This window comes from Sardina pilchardus, chromosome 19, assembly GCF_963854185.1.
Source record: "Sardina pilchardus chromosome 19, fSarPil1.1, whole genome shotgun sequence".
Taxonomy (NCBI): domain Eukaryota; kingdom Metazoa; phylum Chordata; class Actinopteri; order Clupeiformes; family Clupeidae; genus Sardina; species Sardina pilchardus.
The window spans coordinates 18,914,131-18,934,130 of NC_085012.1; the positions used below are offsets into that span (position 1 = coordinate 18,914,131).

At 45.8% G+C, this 20,000-nt stretch overlaps 1 protein-coding gene across 1 annotated transcript in view; it reads left to right on the forward strand.

The window, feature by feature from the left end:
* LOC134065879 (cadherin-18-like) overlaps positions 1-20,000 on the forward strand; it is a 117,854-nt gene that overhangs the window by 78,202 nt on the left and 19,652 nt on the right. Inside the window, exons 7-9 of the mRNA XM_062520978.1 lie at positions 1,600-1,736; positions 11,712-11,833; positions 13,892-14,009. Of these exons, the coding sequence (XP_062376962.1) occupies positions 1,600-1,736; positions 11,712-11,833; positions 13,892-14,009 (377 nt within the window). The remainder of the gene's footprint in view (positions 1-1,599; positions 1,737-11,711; positions 11,834-13,891; positions 14,010-20,000) is intronic.

Genomic DNA, 20,000 nt, shown 5'->3' on the forward strand with positions numbered 1-20,000 from the left:
GGAGAGCTGCCGAGATGAGATGATTCTTCCCTCGTGGAGTGTGTGGAGTCTCCAGCCTCCGCCATCTTATTCTCAACTCCTCTTCCCAGTGCATCTCTCCTCCAACTCTCATCACTGATTATACACTTCTCCTTCTCTCTTCTCTCTCCTCCTCCTCCTCCTCCTCCTCCTCTTGTCTCTGCTCTTCCTCTGTCTCTATAGTGTGTCAGTAGCACAATCTGCATAGCTTTAGTCGTAGGAAGTTCAGAAAGTTTACTTTGAGTGAAGGGTGTCATAGCTGACAGCTGTGTGTTTTTTACTAATGAAGGAACTCCAAGAGACACAGACATCCATCGACAGTGGTTTGCCAAAATAAAGCGATATTTTAGACCATATTTTCTGAGCTAGCACACCACTCGTTCTCTTACCTTCTATATGGATGGTGATGCAGCCCACTATCCCACTATTCATACTGATCTTAGGATCCGATTTCCTTCATCAGCGGATCAGCCCATTTTCATTTTCAACATCCATAATTATGAACATTAATGCTAAGGACTCAGAGGTTTTAGTCCAAGCTATCAGGATCGTTATCAAAGCAGCTCAAATTGTAAGAGACACTGTGAATGAATGTCGAGCGACAGCCGGTGTACAACCAAAGCCTCCTTTTCGCACAGACAATGTTCAAAATGGCACTCACGTGACATAAGTGTACAGTATAGTGTCTGCCATATGCACAGTGTCCATAGTGTTTCATCTTCCTCATCTTCCTCTTCCTCACCTCCGCTCTCATCTCCTTGTCATCTCTCCATTCCATTTCTTTCTCCCTCCACTGTCTCCTGCACTCCTGTCGTTTCAGTTCACATCATTCCTCCTCCATTCCTTTTGTTCATCCCCTCTTCTCTGTCTCCGCTCTCCTCTCCTTTCATCTGCACACTCTCTCCTCACCTGCCCTCTCCTCTCCCCCGCACCTCACCTGTCCTCTCTTCCCCAGCTGTCGACTCCACTATCCCGGCCATTCCTAGTTTTCACCCTTTCCTACCCTCCATGCGTCACTGTTTCTATTGTGTATTGTGTCTAGCTCAATCAAAATATGGTGGAATTTGTTTGGGGTGATTAGCTGTCTCAATCTCTCCTTCCTTTCCTTGCTGATTTATTCTCTCCTTCCTCCCACCTGCCGTCTCACTCTCATCTGGCCCCTCCCCCTTGCCATTGGTCAGCTCAACGAACTAATTTCATTTCACTGATGATCAAAAGATCCACTATTGTGTATGTGTTTGTTTCGTTTGGGTTGTTTGTTTTATGGGGACACATGCACAGCATATGACTGAGCCAGATTATAGCCCAAAGCCGTTTTGCATCTGTTGTCCCTGAACAGCAGTTGATATTGCTGCTCATATTTCCAATATGTTAGAAACTGTGCTGTGTCTGTATGTTTTTGTATAAGGGTATGATTAGGGAATTAGTGTTGCATGATGCTATTTCGTCGTGATGTGATCTATTTAAATATGGAACATGTAACAACCTGAGAATGCAAATTGTGCCCTTTGGGACAAAACAATATCTGGTATCTGATGAGTTGTGTGTGTGTGTGTGTATGTGTGTGTGTTATTTGAACAGATATTTCATGGAGCCCAGTCTGAATGAGGATGTCAGTTTCATCATAGAGCCAGACACCGGTCTCATCCGCACCACGTACATTCTGGACCGAGAGGACACACCCCTGCACAACATCACCGTGTCCGCCGTTGAAATCGGTGAGTGCCTGCTCAACTGTACTCTGTACTGTATGTGTGTGTGTGTGTGTATGTGTGTATGTCTGTGCGCACATACGCTCTGTTTGTGTGTGTGTGTGTGTGTGTGTGTGTGTGTGTGTGTGTGTGTGTGTGTGTGTGTGTGTGTGTGTGTGTGTGTGTGTGAGTTTGTGTTTGTGTGTGTATGTTTGTGTGAGTGTGTGTGTGTGTGTGTGTGTGTGTGTGTGTGTTTAGAACAATGGGCCATTATCGGTGGACTGCAGATTTTATTTACCATTGTTGCTAGGCAACAACTCAAACTAAGGAAGAGCACAAAGAGTTGCTGTGTATCTTTTTATTTGGTTATTTTCACTCTAACTGCCATTGATGATGAGTGCTCAATAGATGAAGCTGTTTCTTTAGAGATTGTAACCAACGCTAGATGGATTTGTTCGCAGCTTTGCTTACAGAGCTAAAATACATACCCAATTTCCACATACCTGTTGAGACACTTGAGACATTTGTTGTTAGTTACACACTATCTTTTTGTGGTGAACTGTATTTAAAACTAGCTTTCATATCAATGAACCGAATGAACAATTCAAACAGTCTTTATGAGCAGCTGTGTTGGAAACTAGCATGATAACTAAGTTTTGGAATGCTGTTATGATGCTTCAATTTTCTACTGCGTGTGTGCGTGCGTGCGTGCGTGCGTGCGTAGGTGCGTGCGTACGTGCGTGCGTGCGTGCGTGTGTGATTATTGGTGCTGGAGATATTGTAGACAGTCTGTGTGTTTGTTGGTGACGGTGACTGCACCAACAGCCGAATGCTGAGCAGAAAGCTAATGCCTCCATCTCAGGTTTCTTATCATTATCACCCAGCCCCACCCTCCACTTCCACACACACACACACACACACACACACACACACACACACTTTCTCTCTCTCACACACTCTAACGACTCATTAAGGAGGTCAGATGGCCCTTTGATAATGCCACTGTGCAGTGATAGCAATGCTCCGGCGGCCCTCCCACTCCCACTCTTACGGATGAAAGGATCCAGCAGGAGACCAATCCTGCTTTTCCTCATTTCACCTCTCTCTCTCTCTCTCTCTGCTTCACCTCTCCTCTCTTTTCCCCATTCTTTCTCCTTTCCCCTCTCTCCTCTCCTTTCTCTGCTCTTTCTCCTTTCTTCTCTCCTCTTTCGCTCTTCTTCTCTTCTCTCTTTTCTCTCCGCTTTCTCTTTTCTCCCCTGTTCAAATCTCATGTCTTTTGCTTTGCTTGCTTTCCGCATTCATTTCTGCCTCCTCTATTCTTCTGAGCCTGGCTGGCGAGCCGTCGTTTTAAAAGCAGTTGTTTACTCGAATCCAAAGTAAATGGCACGTCTGGGCTGTTTACTACTGACACTATCATCAGCGCAGCCACTGGTTGTGTCCAACAGCACTGTTAACTATCCTCTGTTATTGCGTAAAGTAGAGGAGATTACCCAGCCTCCTCTCATGCGGGATAAGTGCTTGTGATTGGGTCCCAGGCTTTTGGTGATTTGGGGAATCATCATGAGAGAGGTCCGATGAATCTGGAAAGCAAAAGTGCTAACAAATTGGTTTGAATTTACCCAGGCGCCTGGTTACTTTTGCTGTGTTCTGCTGATACGTCCCTGTCCTCTCCTGTCCTCCTCTCTCCCCTCCCTGTTCTGACTGTTCAACACTCCTCTGTTCTTCTCTTGAAAAGTCTCTACTCATCTAGCCTCTTTAGTCAACTACTTGATCTACGCTCTCTCTCTCTCTCTCTCTCTCTCTCTCTCTCTCTCTCTCTCTCTCTCTCTCTCTGAATGCCACTTTCGTGTAGCGGGAGACTAAAAAGACCTCTTTAATTGGTATGTGTAAGGTAACCGTGGGAATATTTCAGAGATGTTTCAGAAATGTGTCTTTTAAGGTGAAGATTGTGTGTGTGTGTGTGTGTGTGTGTGTGTGTGTGTGTGTGTGTGTGTGTGTGTGTGTGTGTGTGTGTGTCTATGTGTGTCTGTGTGTGTCTGTGTGTGTGTGTGTGTGTGTGTGTGTGTGTGTGTCTGTGTGTCTGTGTGTGTCTGTGTGTGTGTCTGTGCGTGTAAGAGATAGAGAGAGAGAGAGATAGTAAGCTATGAAGAGAGACATAAAAAGGAGTTTCTAAATGAATGACAGACTATGAGGGTGTGAGGTTACTGGGTAATTGAAAGTGGCAAAGTGTCATCGCAAAGTTTGCATCTGTGTGTGTGTCTGTGTGTCTGTGTGTGTGAGGGATGGAAAAAGGGAGAAAAAGAGGAGTAATAAGCAAGATAGAAAGAGAGAGATAGATAGGATAGGATGAGAGGAGTAGGAGTTAGTGAGCACGTAGGCAGATGGAGTCGTTGGAAAGCTTCTGGACAGAGTGGCAATGAATATGTAAGCTCCTCAGAGGATCACAGCAGGGCCATTTCGAGTCTGTTTTACACCAGACACTCTCACTCTCACACATACACACACACACATACACACACACACACACACACACACACACACACACACACACACACACACACACACAACTCACACACACTTACGCAAAGAGTGAGCCTGAAGGCACAAGCAATCTGGCTTTTTGAATGTCTGCTGCGTATTTCACACAAACACTAAAAATAGGATGCGGTCGTCCAGGAAAACTTGGCATCTCTCTATCCAGGCACTCATTCACCATTCTTCACTGTGCTTCTCTCTCTCTCTCTCTCTCTGTCTTGCTCATATTCTCTCTCAGCCTATTTCTTTCTCTCTCTCTCAGTCTCTCTCTCCCATTCTCTTTCTCTCTCTCTTTCTATCTCTCTCTCTCTCTCATTCTCTCTCTCTCTCTCTCTCTCTCTCTCTCTCTCTCTCTCTCTCTCTCTCTCTCTCTCTCTCTGCCCACAGCAGATGAAAGCGCTCTCTCTCTCCATTCGCTCATCTTCATTATCAGCAGTGGCCCTGTGCATCTGCACTCAGATCAGATTAAAGCTGGATGAGCTCGAGACACAATGGCTTGAATTTATACGGGCGCAGTGAATTAGCCCGCTTTGATCTAAATGATCTCCTCAAACTTACACAGTCTCTTTTATTGGTGTAGCAGGCCACTGTCACAAAAGAATATATATATACAGTATATATATATATATATATATATATATATATATATATATATATATATATGCTCAGACGTTTGTCAGTAACATAAATTCGGTATAGCTGTAATTAGTATGACTTGGGCATGGTGCTCCTTAACAGTCCCTGTTATGCAATGTTAAGGCATTTAGACATCTGAAACCATGGTGATAAAAGCAATGCAATTAACTTGTTTTGACAGAAGCCATATCATCCTGTCAAGACATCATGAATTTACAGTGACCTGATGTGACAAATGGTTACCGTTATTACTGTCGTGACGAGTTCTTAGACTTTTATGTGACATTATATGGCCAATAAACTGCAATAACATTAAATGGTCTAAATTCACTGGACACAAACTGCCCTGGTGTCTCGTGATATGATTTACAGTAGCACCAGCCTAATGTAGTTGCAGCATGTTTGGCTAGTGGTCCGTCATTGTGCTTCAGCTGAATAGTTGTCATACAGTATATGGCCAGTGTATCAGTGACTCTGACTCTGAGCTGGACCACTGTGCTCCACAGCATCCATAGGGTCAGAGGTGTGAGGAGACTCCACTAGCCTCTCCTATAGCTCCTATAGCTCCAGTGAGCAGTGCTCTCTCAGTGGCACTACTGTGTCCTTTGAGTTTGCTGTTAGAATGCCTCACTGATGGGGGTTGTGGTGGCGCCTGTTCCACAATTGAGCCCAAGTGCCCACGAGGACCCAGGCTAGTTTCCTGATCATTCCCCACCCCATCTCTCCTCCTACTTGCTTCCTGTCCATCTCTTCAGCATCTTATATAAATCATAATTAAACGGCTCTTCACAATGCAAGTAGCTCCATTGACTTGAATGTTATTTCCCCAAAGTTCTACCGGTCATTATTTTTGACTAGAGGACCCTGTCATTGGCAACAAAGTTTGTGCTTCTTATTCAGGTTTTTCATATCACTCCGCGACCGTTCGGAAAATAAGTACCTTCAGGGTGAAACAAAACCCCTAAGCTTCACGTCGGGGTCCTGTGTGCCCTGTCGGTACTATAATGACCAGCGTTCTGTACATTATCCCTTACATAAGGCAGGGATCCCAGCGGCAAGCGTAATGCAAAGCTTTAAGTTATATCTTGTTCCTAGGTAACAGAAATGGTTTGCATTACCTGACGATTGGAGGCTCTCCCGTTGCGCTTTGAAAGTTGTCAACGCTAATGTTGCGCTAGCTCTGCCACCATTCCGTTCAGTCGAACCATAGGGAACCTGCTACCTGCCATTTGCTGCTGGCTGGTGATCCCTGCCTGACTAATTAAAAGCAAAAAGCCCTAAAAAATATATACTTACACGAAATAATTCCTCACTGATATGTGCTGTGTGCTGTATGCTTGATTCCCCCTCTCCTCTCTACTTGTTGACCCATCCTTAGAATTTACGATAGAATGTTAAATGAAATATTAAATGCTACACATTGGTGGTTAGCGATGCCTTCATTGTAAAGCACTTTGGGTGCCTTGAAAACTGGTGGTTTTGTCCATATAGAAAACTGTAGGTGACCACATTTCATGTTCCTCAGCTGAGTAAGACTTATTGGTCCTGCCCAAACATGGTGGCGTGCAGACGCACATGCTTCTGTTTGGGTTGCACTGCAGCGTGGCTGTCTCTCTCTCTCTCTCTCTCTCTCTCTCTCTCTCTCTCTCTCTCTCTCTCTCTCTCTCTCTCTCTCTCTCTCTCTCTCTCTCTCTCTCTCTCTCTCTCTCTCTCTGCTCTGTAGCCCCTGCTAGACTCTCTCCAGCATCTCGCCAGCCGAGCGTGTGTGGACACTATGAGCGCTCTTAGCGGGAGGTTGTGTGGACGCCAGAGCGGTTTGTCATTTGGCAACAGGACTGTCCTTATTTCACTCCAGGCCTGTGGTGTGTGTGTGTGTGTGTGTGTGTGTGTCTCTGTGTGTGTGTGTGTGTGTGTGTGTGTGTGTGTGTGTGTGTGTGTGTGTGTGTGTGTGTGTGTGTGTGTGTGTGTGTGTGTGTGTGTGTGTGTGTGTGTGTGTGTGAGAGTGTGTGAGTGTGTATGTGTGCGTGTGTGTTTATATGCGTGTGTATGTGTGTGCATGTATGCATGTGCGCGAGTGTGTGTGTGCGTGTGTGTGTGTGTGTGTGTGTGTGTGTGTGTGTGTGTGTGTGTGTGTGTGTGTGTGTGAGTGGGCAACAGTGAGGAGCTGCTTTATCAGCAGGCTGGGTAATTTCATCACATCAGGTACTGCTTCATTGAGACACTATCTGCATCACACGGCCCCTGAGAGAGAGGGAATCGATGAGTGTGTGTGTCTGTGCTCTCTGTGTGTGTGTGTGTGTGTGTGTGTGTGTGTGTGTGTGTGTGTGTGTGTGTCTGTGTGTCTGTGTGTCTGTGTGTGTCTGTGTGTGTGTGTGTGTGTGTTTGTGTGTGTGTGTGCACAGTTGTTGTGCTTTCATTTAATGTTCAATTCTCTTCACACCAGCAAGTGAAGGATAAACATGAAGTGAAAACAGCTAGTGGTCTTAGATGGAAACACATTCATACAAACTTACACACAGACTGCCATGCATGCACTCATACACACACACACACACACAATCCTTGCAGAAAACCTCTCACGCTCACATACACACACTCTGTGGGCCGCATGCATCAGGAGGCTGATGCATTCTAATGGCCTGTTATTCCAGCACATTCACGCTGTGCTACTTCAAAGAGATTGACAGAGAGGAAGAGATGAGAGGTGTAGAGAGATGGAGGGAAGAGAGAGAAAGAGACTGAGTAAAAGACAGAGAGATTAGGGAGAGAGAGAGAGAGAGAAAGATAGTAGTAGTGTAACTGAAATGAGAAGCAGGAGAGTACCTGAAAATGAGAAGCAGGATGAAACAGGATGTGTGTGTGTGTGTGTGTGTGTGTGTGTGTGTGTGTGTGTGTGTGTGTGTGTGTGTGTGTGTGTGTGTGTGTGTGTGTGTGTGTGTGTGTGTGTGAGAGTGTGTGAGTGTGTGTGTGTGTGTGTGAGTGGGCAACAGTGAGGAGCTGCTTTATCAGCAGGCTGGGTAATTTCATCACATCAGGTACTGCTTCATTGAGACACTATCTGCATCACACGGCCCCTGAGAGAGAGGGAATCGATGAGTGTGTGTGTCTGTGCTCTCTGTGTGTGTGTGTGTGTGTGTGTGTGTGTGTGTGTGTGTGTGTGTGTGTGTGTCTGTGTGTCTGTGTGTCTGTGTGTGTCTGTGTGTGTGTGTGTGTGTGTGTGTGTGTGTGTGTGTGCACAGTTGTTGTGCTTTCATTTAATGTTCAATTCTCTTCACACCAGCAAGTGAAGGATAAACATGAAGTGAAAACAGCTAGTGGTCTTAGATGGAAACACATTCATACAAACTTACACACAGACTGCCATGCATGCACTCATACACACACACACACACACAATCCTTGCAGAAAACCTCTCACGCTCACATACACACACTCTGTGGGCCGCATGCATCAGGAGGCTGATGCATTCTAATGGCCTGTTATTCCAGCACATTCACGCTGTGCTACTTCAAAGAGATTGACAGAGAGGAAGAGATGAGAGGTGTAGAGAGATGGAGGGAAGAGAGAGAAAGAGACTGAGTAAAAGACAGAGAGATTAGGGAGAGAGAGAGAGAGAGAAAGATAGTAGTAGTGTAACTGAAATGAGAAGCAGGAGAGTACCTGAAAATGAGAAGCAGGATGAAACAGGATGTGTGTGTGTGTGTGTGTGTGTGTGTGTGTGTGTGTGTGTGTGTGTGTGTGTGTGTGTGTGTGTGTGTGTGTGTGTGTGTACATGTATGAGAGGAGGGAAGAGAGAGGGTAAGTGGAGGAGAGAGGGATTGAATGAGAGAGAGTGGGATAGAGACTCAGAGGAACTGAGGGACGGTAGGAGGGGGGGCGGCAAAGTGTACTGTAGATCACCAGGAGATAGAAAGAGAGAGAGAGGAATGGAGATTGGGGGGCATCAGAGGGAGAGGGAAAGAGAGAGTGTGAGGAGTGGAGTGGAGTCGTCCTGTGATTTGAGCCACTCAGTGCCGCCCGTGCGTTTATCCTTCCCGAGTCGCACTTCTGAGCAACAAGCGTCCGGACACCACCACCTCCTGTTGCCGTGGCAAGGAGTGCCAGAGACAAGCGCAGGTGCACCAGAGAAGCCACTTCTCTCACCTGGTCTGCTGTTGCCGTGACAACCCGATTCAATCGCTTCAACCTCCGGCGCCCAGGTGTCCTTGAGCACCCAATCAGACTCAGCATCCCCATTGAGGCCCTGTGGCATGTGTGTGTGTGTGTGTGTGTGTGTGTGTGTGTGTGTGTGTGTGTGTGTGTGTGTGTGTGTGTTTGTGCAGCAGCAGCGTCTTCTGCGACAGCTTTGATTGGTGGCTCAAATGGATGCCGATATGTCACCAGTATATCCCTAATATGAGATGATTGAATGGGGCATACCATGCCTTCTAGAGCATGGCTCCATCCTTTGGCCAATGTTAGGAAATTAGACATTTCCAAAGAGGTCTCCTGGCTCGCCTCAACACCCTCAGACACACACACACACACACCCCATTACCTCTAAAACACACACTCACAAGCAAAAACTCACAGACAGAGAAGCACACATGCACACACTCATTTACATACATAACAAGTTGCAGTGGGGGACTAAGTAGGAGATGGAAAAAAATGACCAGCATGATTTATTTTTGTGGAGAGAATATGCAGGACTGAACGGCGGTCATACTGTAAGTTGTACCGCTTTGCGGAACATCTAGTTATTATGATTATATTTATTATTATTATTATTATTATTATTATTATTATTATGTTGTTTGAGGAGGTAAATTTGCCCTTCTCCTTCAGAGTGAACTTTATGGAGAACAAGCAGATCCATGTGTGTGCTGAACTGATTGAGAAACAAAGAGAGCTGTGTGGAAGTAAGAGAGTGTCTCCTTGTCTGGTGCAAGGATCTGGAGAGAGAGTCATTATCTGGATACACACACACACACACACACACACACACACACACACACACACACACACTCCTCTGATGGACGTGGAGAGTAGTGGTGTTAATTAAATCAGCTCCTAGAACACATTGTAAATCCCCCTTCCAACCACGTTGTAAATTTTCACCTGACAGGCCCTGTGTAAAGAAACATGCCACCCATCGTTACGGGTTCCTGATCCTCAACCCATCCTTTTACCGACGAAAAAAAAAAATTAAATAAAATAAAAAATAAAAACGACAATCATCTTAACAGTCTCATTCAGCAGGTAATGAAAGAAAACTGATTCAACCTACAACAATGGCCATAAATCACCGAAATAGGGTCGCTGGATGAAAGCGAGTCAGCTCATCTTCCCTTTTCACCAGCGCCAATTATAGGATCTGATTAGGTTTTGACACGGCCTGTTTTTCTGGGGGTTGGTTAACGTAGCTCCGCCGCTGGGCTGGCGGGGCGGCGGCAGGACCTCGTCCCGTGACTGCGTTTAATTGGATCCATTTGGGATGAGTTGCCTCTCGCCCGACTCCTAGCGGCTCGCTCGCTCGTGCTCATTTGTAATCGAAATGAGAAGCGTCCCTCATCAACACACAAAGGGGTAGGGGTGGGAGGGGCAGTGTGTGTGTGTGTGTGTGTGTGTGTGTATGGAGGGGGGGGGGGGTTGTATGCAAATATCTGTTTCCCCCTCCACTCCTCCCCTCTCTCCTCTTCATATCATAGCGTCTCTAGAGCTATCAATCTCTCTCCACCTCTCTGTCCCTCTCTTTCAATTTATCTATCCTTCTCTCTCCATTTATCTATCATTCTCTCCATTTCTCCATCCCTTTCTCCATTTCTCTATCGTTCTCACAGTTTCTCTATCAATCTCTCTCCATTTTGTCTATCCTTCTCTACATTTATTTAGCTCTTTCTCTCCATTTATCTATCATTCTCACTGTTTCTCTATCAATCTCTCCCCATTTCTCTATCCCTCTCTCCATTTCTCTATCCTCTTTCCATTTCTCTATCCCTCTCTCCCCATTTCTCTATCCTTCCCTCTCCATTTCTCTTTTTGTCTTTCCATGCAGCTTCACTTTAAGTAAAGTTTCTCTTTTTCTTTCATCTTTTTTTTTGTTGTTACTGAGGCAAACAGTGCCGTGGTCTAGATACTGTAAGATTAATGATCTGTTTGAGACTTTTATTCCACATTGTATATGGTATCATCTTTAATGAATCTCCTTTAAATCTTTTAAATCGGTTGCACTCCGCTGCAGACATGCATTTTAATGCAGTAAACAAAATATATTTCAATAATCGGATTCTCTTTGAGTTCCACAAGCCGATGCTCCTCCACAGTTGCACAGCGTGGGTGTTTATTCTTCATGATCCAACCTTCTGAAAGAGGAAGAGAGAGAGATAAAGAGAGAGATAGAGAGAGAGAGAGAGAGAGAGAGAGAGAGAGAGAGAGAGAGAGCCTAGGACAGGGAAAGCACAGAGGAGAGGAGAGAGAAAGAGAGAGGAAAAGAGAGTGCAAGGGTGAGAAAGACAACAGGGTCATGTTTATTTCTCAGCACCACAACACAAGAGCACTCACAGTGATATTATTACCCATCATTAGATATTGTGCCTCTCCATTGACCTTTATGGAAATGGTGAAGCAGCCGGGTTGGCTTTGGGGATTTTCATTACTCTTATTTTTTATTTAGATAGATGTGCACTACCACACCGGTGTGTTATTGTGAAATGTAACACAGTGCCCATCTCTCAGTGTGTGCGTGTGGGTGTGTGTGTCTCTGCGTGTGTGTGTGTGTGTGTGTGTGCATGTGTGTGTGTGTGCCTTTTAGTTTGTGCACTGATCTTGTATTTGGTGTGTGTTGTGCAGATAACCCCTCCATGGTGAGCCACGTGCCTGTCACTGTCCAAGTGCTGGACATGAACGACAACCCCCCTGAGGTGAAGACAGATGAGGACATCATTGTGTGTGAAAACACACGGCCGGGACAGGTGAGTCTCTCTCTCACGCACACACACACACTCACACAAACACACACACACGCATGCACACACACTGGGCCATGTGTGTAGGTATGCGCGTTCTTATTCACACATATTCTTCAGGGAGTATGAGGGCTAAACTACAGTATTGCTTTTAGCCCTCTCTTTACTGTCTGATGTATTCATCATGCTGTGAAGAGACGCACACACACATGTACAAACACACACACACACACACACACACACACACACACACACACACACACACACACACACACACACACACACACACACACACACACACACACACACACGCACACAGTGGCAAACTGAGAAAGAGAGACTGGCAGGTGGTACCTCTGGGAGGCATTGGAACAGCTTTGAGGTCAAAGTTCAGGACGACCTGCTGTTGGCTACATTAAAGGAGTCAATGTGAGGTGATGACAGGCAAACACACACACTCACACACAGTGTCACTCAGTCTCTTTCTCCCTCTCATTCTCCCCTTCTTTCTCTGTGGACTTGGTCTCTCTCTCTCTCTCTCTCTCTCTCTCTCTCTCTCTCTCTCTCTCTCTCTCTCTCTCTCTCTCTCTCTCTCTCTCTCTCTCTCTCTCTCTCTCTCCCTCTCTCTCTCTCACCATCCCAGAGTCAGACGTACTCTGTTACAGAAGCACGGTAACCTTTAACACTCGCCCTCACTCACACACTCCCATCAACTCGGACAAATTGTGGGAACAAGGTGGCCGCGAGTCACACATGTCAACGCTCCTGACCCCCTCAGCTCGGACGAGCGCTCCTGGGGCCACATCTCCTGTGCTGACAGACACAGTGCATGATGGGAAGGCCACGGAGGACCGCCTGTGTCATCTCAGATGAAGACGGAACGGCTGAAATGAATCCAGATGGCCAGACACAGACAAGAAGAGGGACGAGTAACAGCACAAGAGAGGGATAGAGAGACCATGGAGCAGAAGGAGGAAGAGAGAGAGAAAGAGAGAGAGAGAGAGAGAGAGAGAGAGAGAGAGAGAGGCAAAGAAAGGCAGACTTTTAAAAGAGAAGAACTGACAAGAAGTGAGGAAGGGGATGATTGATAAAAAGAACGGATGAAAGAAATGAACACAGACCAACAGAGTAAAAACAAGCAACATAGCAAATGAGTCTGAGTCTGAGGAAAGAGAGAGAGAGAGAGAGAGAGGGAGAGATGAAAACGAAATGGAAAAGAAATGAACACAGACCGACAGTAAAAACAAGCCACATAGCAAATGAGTCTGAGAAGAGAGAGAGAGAGGGGGGGAGATGAAAAAGCTGAATCAAACTTCATTTTTCTCTTGTGTGCATTAACTAAACATGTTGGGTAAAGTTGGACGGTGAACACAATTTCAAAGCAGCCACGAACAAATTAGTCTCTTTTTTCTTTCTTTCCCTCTCTCTCTATCTCTCTCTCTCTCTCACACACACACACACACACACAGAATCTCTGTTTGTTATGGTTCTGCTACTAACGATGAGCATAATTAGAATTGGCAGGTGTCTATAAACACTTCTTACGTTCCTCACAGCCTATCTGCCGGTGTTTGAAATCTCCAACTTTCATGTAAAAGGTGTGCTATTGTGCCTATTTTGCACATAACTCCCATTGTAGTTCCCGGGCCTTTGGGACTGGGAATATTCATTAGTGGAAGTGGGATTGTTAAAACTTTAAGCTTGTCATTTTATGAGGGCTTTCAATGACATGATGTACGATTATGGGGACTGAGACAGACATTTAGTATGGTAAATGTGTGTCACAACAAGGCTTCCAAATCTGTGTGTGTGTGTGTGTGTGTGTGTGTGTGTATGCGTGTGCATATGTGCCTCCTTCTATGCATGTACTGTATGTATTTACGTTTGCGTATCTGTGTACATGTGCTATGTGATTATGTGCACACGTGGGTGTGGGTTTATGCACTATGTGGGTATTCACACATCTGTGTGTGTGTGTGTGTGTGTGTGTGTGTGTGTGTGTGTGTGTGTGTGTGTGTGTGTGTGTGTGTGTGTGCGTGTGTGTGTGTGTGTTTGTGATAACAGGTGATCCAGACGGTGACAGCGGTGGATAAGGATGACTTTGCTAATGGGCAACGCTTCTCCTTCTCCCTCCCCATCGGGATCCCAATCAATCCCAACTTCACCCTCAAGGACAATGAGGGTATGTCAACACATCAGCTCACTCTGATGCTTATTGTGTGTGACTGTGTGTGCGTATATTTGTGTGTGTGTGTGTGTGTGTGTGTGTGTGTGTGTGTGTGTGTGTGTGTGTGTGTGTGTGTGTGTGTGTGTGTGTGTGTGTGTGTGTGTGTGTGCGTGTGTGTGTGTGTTTGGGGGGAGGCAGGGGCACAAGGGAAAATGTTCGCTTCTTAGTAATTACTTCTGAATGCTCCCCAAGTCCCTAGAAGCAAACGCGAAAGTAAACACACAAACGAGTGCAAACATTGACACACACACACACACACACTCTCTCTTCAGAGCCCTTCAGCCCTTCAGAGCCCAGAGCTCCTGCACATATAACCCCTTTTCATGTTTCCCTTTTAAATTGGTGTCTGTGTGTACATTACATTGTAATAACACTTCCACACTAATCAACTTATATTAATCTCATAGATGCAACACATTCGCTGCGCATTACCCTCTCATGCTAAGTTTGCAGACGTAAAGACCTTATGGATGACTCATCTATACAGTAGATGGCACTATGAGAGCGTCTTCATTACTCCGATTAGCACATTTAGCATGTCTGTGTTAATCAGCGGGATCTAATAGAGTCTAATGAACTCAGATGAGACAGGAACAGAACAGCTGTGAGTGTCATGTGGCTCTTAATACTTTAGTGCATCTTTTCAGAGTCACACCTGTTTCACCGTATCGTTGTTGGTTAAATGTTGTGAGTAAATGCTTCAAGTAAATGCATCATATGTTTACACCCTTACAGTCTTGAGTTTTGCATGCTAGGTGTCTCATTCAGGCGAGACATTTATTCAGACACTGAGTGTCTTTGAATGCTGATAAATAGGTCCAGAATATTGTGTTGGCTATATCCATATCCTTGTGTAAATGTGTCATATTCTAAGGTGAAAGGCAACCACCGCATGGAGGCCGGGCTTAATGCTGTATGAACAATGTGTTTGTGGCTACAGCGAGACTGCCATTGCTCCAACACACCTTTTTTCCCTGAACAAATGTTGTTGTTTATATATCAAGCCTTTGTTTAAATTGGTACTCCACGTTTAGGCTGGGTTTGACATATGTAGAATGTGTTTGTTTGCTGCCACAATGAGCAGGATCGTCGTCTCCAGCAGCAAGCCCTGTGTTTGGGCTCTGTGTTCTGTGTTTGTGTTGTCGTGCTGTCTTTCCTGGAGCACAAACACTGGCGTCCAAAAAAGGCAAATGTTTCCACTGCGCCTGCCTGCCGTGTTCAAACACAACGCTCTTGCACCACCTGTGTGTGTGTGTGTGCGTGTGCGTGTGCGTGTGCGTGTGCGTGTGCGTGTGCGTGTGCGTGTGTGTGTGTGTGTCTGTACAAATGGCTCTGTGCTTGCTTATTTGGATATGTTGGGGAATTTTCAGGTTTTAGTGGTGATTAGTCAGCCTCTTCCCATAGAAAGTGTGTTTGTGTGTGTGTGTGTTTGTGTGTGTGTGTGTGTGTGTGTGTGTGTGTGTGTGTGTGCTTGGGGAGGGAATGCAGGTGGATGAGCGAAGGGGTTTAGCACCACTGACACTGTGTTTAGCGGGGTAAGATGGACTTAGATGTGTGTGTGTGTGTGTGTACACCTGTGCATGCGTGCGTGCGCGTGCGTGTGTGCGCGTGCGTGCGTGCCTGCCAGCGTGCGTGCGTGCGTGCGTGCGTGCGTGCGTGCGTTCGTGCGTGCGTGCGTGCGTGCGTGCGTGCGTGCGTGCGTGTGCGTACGTGCATGCGTGTGCGTGCCTGCGTGCGTGCGTGTGTGTGTGTACAGCTGTTGGGTGGCCGTGCCACTGCAGCTGAGGGGGCTGGAGAGGAGTGGAGTGTTTTTCTCTGCAGTCGCCCTCGCCTCCTCTCATCCTCTTACAGCAAACACCTGCTGGTTAAGACATGTAAAACGGATTACCACTCCTCCCGCTTCCCTCGCTTCTCTCACTCTGTCCTCCTCTCTTCTCTCTCTCTCTCTGCCTCTCACGCTCTCCCTCCCTCCCTCCCTCTGTCTTTTTCTCTTCTCTCACTCTCTGTCTTTTTTTCACACTCTCTTTTCTGTTCTTATTTGCACTGGTCCACACTGCTCTTTCTGTCTTTATCCTTCTATCTCTCTCTCTCTTTCTCTTTTTTTTTTCTCTCGCTGTATCTCTTTCTATCTCTCCCCAACTGCTCTTTCATTGACATCCTGAGTAGGTTGGGTCCCAGGTGTGTCTCCATGGCAACACCCTTCAGGTGTGGTCCTGATGCTGAGTGTGAGTGCGTGAGAGACCGAGGGGGGCCAGAGAGACTGAGAAAGAGAATAAAGAGAGAAGGAGAGAGAGGAAGAGAGATGGTGGGGCAGAGAGAGTGAGAGAGAGTAAAAAGAGAAAGAGAGAAGGAGAGAGAGAAAGAGAGATGGTGGGGCAGAGAGAAAGGAGAGAGAGAGAAGGAGAGATGGTGGGGCAGAGAGAGTGAGGAAGAGAATAAAGAGAGATGAAGAGAGAAGGAGAGAGATGATGGGGGCAGAGAGAGTGAGAGAGAGAATAAAGAGAACATGAGAGAGAGGTGGTGGGGGGTAGAGAGTGAGGGAGAGAATAAAAGAGAAGAGAGAGGTGGTGGGGAGCAGAGAGAGTGAGAGAGAGAATAGAGAGAGAAGGAGAGAGAGAGGTGGTGGGGGGCAGACAGAGTGAGAGAGAGAATAAAGAGAGAAGGAGAGAGAGAGGTGGTGGGGGCACCTGGAGGGCCTGTGAAAGAGATTTGTATGGAGCGGAGGAGAGAGCGCTGGGGAACAGAGGAAATCGATGAGCTGATCTAACTGGGGGAGATAAGACTGAGGCGGTGCAGAGACACTCCCCAGCCAGACCACAAGAGCCGTGTGTATGTGTGTGCGTGCGCGCGTGTGTGTGTGTGTGTGTGTGTGTGTGTGTGTATGTGTGTGTGTGTGTGTCTGTGTGTCTGTGTGTCTGTGTGTCTGTGTGTCTGTGTGTCTGTGTGTCTGTGTGTCTGTGCGTCTGTGTGTCTGTGTGTACACCTGTGCACTTGTGTCTGCTCTCTGCTCTATTTACCCTGGGGCCTCTTGTGGGTTCTCCCTCTCAACGCCAAGCAGGTCACTCCTGTCTCTCGCCTGCCTGGCATGATTAGATGACAATATGCCACTGTGTGTGTCATTCACTGCTGTGGATGCATGTTAATATTATTCAACATACAGAATAAACACACATTTAATTCTGTATAGAATGCATGGCGTAGGCAAGATAGAGTAGCTGTGTATTCTGTGCCATAGCTTAACATACATCTGTCATAAAACACCTCAGATGCCCACCAACACACAAAAAAAAACATGCTGGGGACCATTTTGTTGGCCATGAAAGGCTTTGCATAGACTCAACCTTTAGACGGAGTACAATAGACACAAACACTGTCCCTGGCTACTGTAATTGCCGCAATTGTATGGCAGCAATTGTATGGCACTCTCTATGAAGTATTGTAGGTACACAAATGGACCTAAATATCCAAATACATGAAATTAGCTGAGAAGTGACTAGCTGAGGACTAAAACATGTGTTATGCTCTCATCCTGGTTGTTTGGCCTTGAGTCTGTACTATTACAGTGTTGTCGTTGTGTTTAATGTATTTGCCCTGGCTCCATATGTGGACACATAATGGCTGTTGCTTTTCAGGAAGCAGGTGTGTTATTATGATAATTTATGGGTAAATGTTGACATTATGGTCATTATCTTTGTATTTTTATTGTGTTTGGATGCACTCTAGTCTGTCATGTGTGTTCCACGGACAATTGGTGCCACATATACAGTAGCCTAAGTATGTTTACATAGGTACATGCTAAAGATGTGTCATTTGCATGTGAGATGCACGGATAAATCCCTGAATGTTATGATGATGGCCCTCTGGTTTGGAATATGAATGCTTCTGTGCTTGGGGTATGCGCTTCCTCTGTCACATCAGCTTGGTGGATCAGTACACCGTAGCAAAGGCCACTACCTTAACAGCTCATAAAAGAGACAACAATGTAGTGTGTTTATGACTGTGTGTGTGTGTGTGTGTGTGTGTGTGTGTGTGTTTGTGTGTGGCCGGCCTGAGGTGTGTTTCAATGTTCAGCAGTAGCTGTCCAGACATATAACCCCTTCTAGACAAATGTTATAATGAAGTCCACCCACTCACATAACCCACACATACACACACACACACAAACACACACACACACACACATGCACACACAAGCAGAAACACAAACACACACACCACACATTCATACACTTTACACTGCAGAAGGAGTGGAAGCATTGGAATAGGAAACGCAAGACAGCATAGGGTGTATGGAATACATTCCATTCCATTTCGTTTATCTATGGATCATTTGAGTGTCTCCCACGCACCTGTACAATTCGGCTCTATTGGTTTAGACCTCAAAGTCTACTACATGCATGCAGCAAGCCTAGCCTCCCTTTGTCTTCCCTTTGTCTGCTCGTGTTGTCTCGCTCCTGTCTTGGAGGAGAAGGGTGTGGGCGTGAAATCAGCAGCAAACTAATTGCACTGCTTCACACATTGATTTGTGTGTGCATTTGTAGTGGCTAACTCCACCAAAATCTACCAGCTACATCGGAGCTGTTGACTCTTTGGTAGACTGTTGGTAATTGGTGACTCTATTCATGGAGAGGGTTCATGCTTGTGTGTGTGTGTGTGTGTGTGTGTGTATGTGTGTGACAGAAGAAAGAGAGAGAGGAGGTGGAGAAAAGAAGTTCAGGGAAAAAAGGAGAGAAAGAGATGGGGAAGTGGGTTTGTCAGCACTAAAGCAGGATCCCAAGGCTCTTTGTGCTGATGATCTGTGTATGTGTGTGTGTGTGTGTGTGGTGTGTGTGTGTGTGTGTGTGTGTGTGTGTGTGTGTGTGTGTGTGTGTGTGTGTGTGTGTGTGTGCAACAGACAGACAGATAGAGGCATATACAGTACTGTATGCATACATACGGACATGCATACATACTGTACATACAGACAAACCATGAAAGGAAGAGGAATGCCGGTGCAACGCAGATGTCTTCTTATGTATTTATTTAAAAGGTGCAAAACATTGACTAACGTTTCGATGTTACAAACGTCTTCATCAGAGTCCTCAAGGATGCACCAGATTGTCACACAACTGCAGAAGAGCGGAGAACTTTCCTTTGTTTGCTGATATAAAGACGAACCATTCAGATGCAAAAGCCTCTAAATGCCACCTCAGTCAAAAATTAGATAATAATGGTGAATGAATGCTCTTCACACATAGCATATATGTTAGTTAAATTATTTAGCTTAAAAACATTTAGCTAAATACCACTCTCATCCTGGTCTTACATGCCAATTTGTAAGCAAAAACCTATAGGAGCCTAATGCTCATTTAAAAGAAAATGAGTCAGACATATTTAGAGGGTTTTCCATCTGAACTCTTCAAACAAAGATTTAGTTTGTGCCAGTGGAGGCAATGAAATGCTATTGTTTATAAGAAAATGTCCATGGATGTCGTGTAAACACTGAGCAGCGCAAAGTGATTGACAGTGCCAGGCTAATGATACCTAAAATCATATAAAATATACAAAAGCAAAGTTGCAGACTAAAGTAAACTATACAACCTGTCGACAGCCTACTTAAATATGCATAAACTGCTACAAATGAAGTTGTATAACAATAACACGCAAGGATCTAAACAAATTGCATAGTGGCTGATGTAGCCAGTAGCTGTCTGTCTTGCTCAATGGTCAGTTTCAGCTCATCACAAGTCTTGTGAGTGAGGAGGAGGAGATGAATAGCCCGTGAAACAAAAGAGCTCCTCATCCTGTCTGTTGAGCATGACAGAGACAGGAGTCTGACACCGAACACACTTCTCTGCCTGGTGAATGTAGTAGTATGCAGTGGGTGACAGTAATTGTCCGTGATGGACAGTAGCTTGCTCAGGGTCCCTTTCTCTGCCACTGATATTTTCGGACTCACTCCAGCTC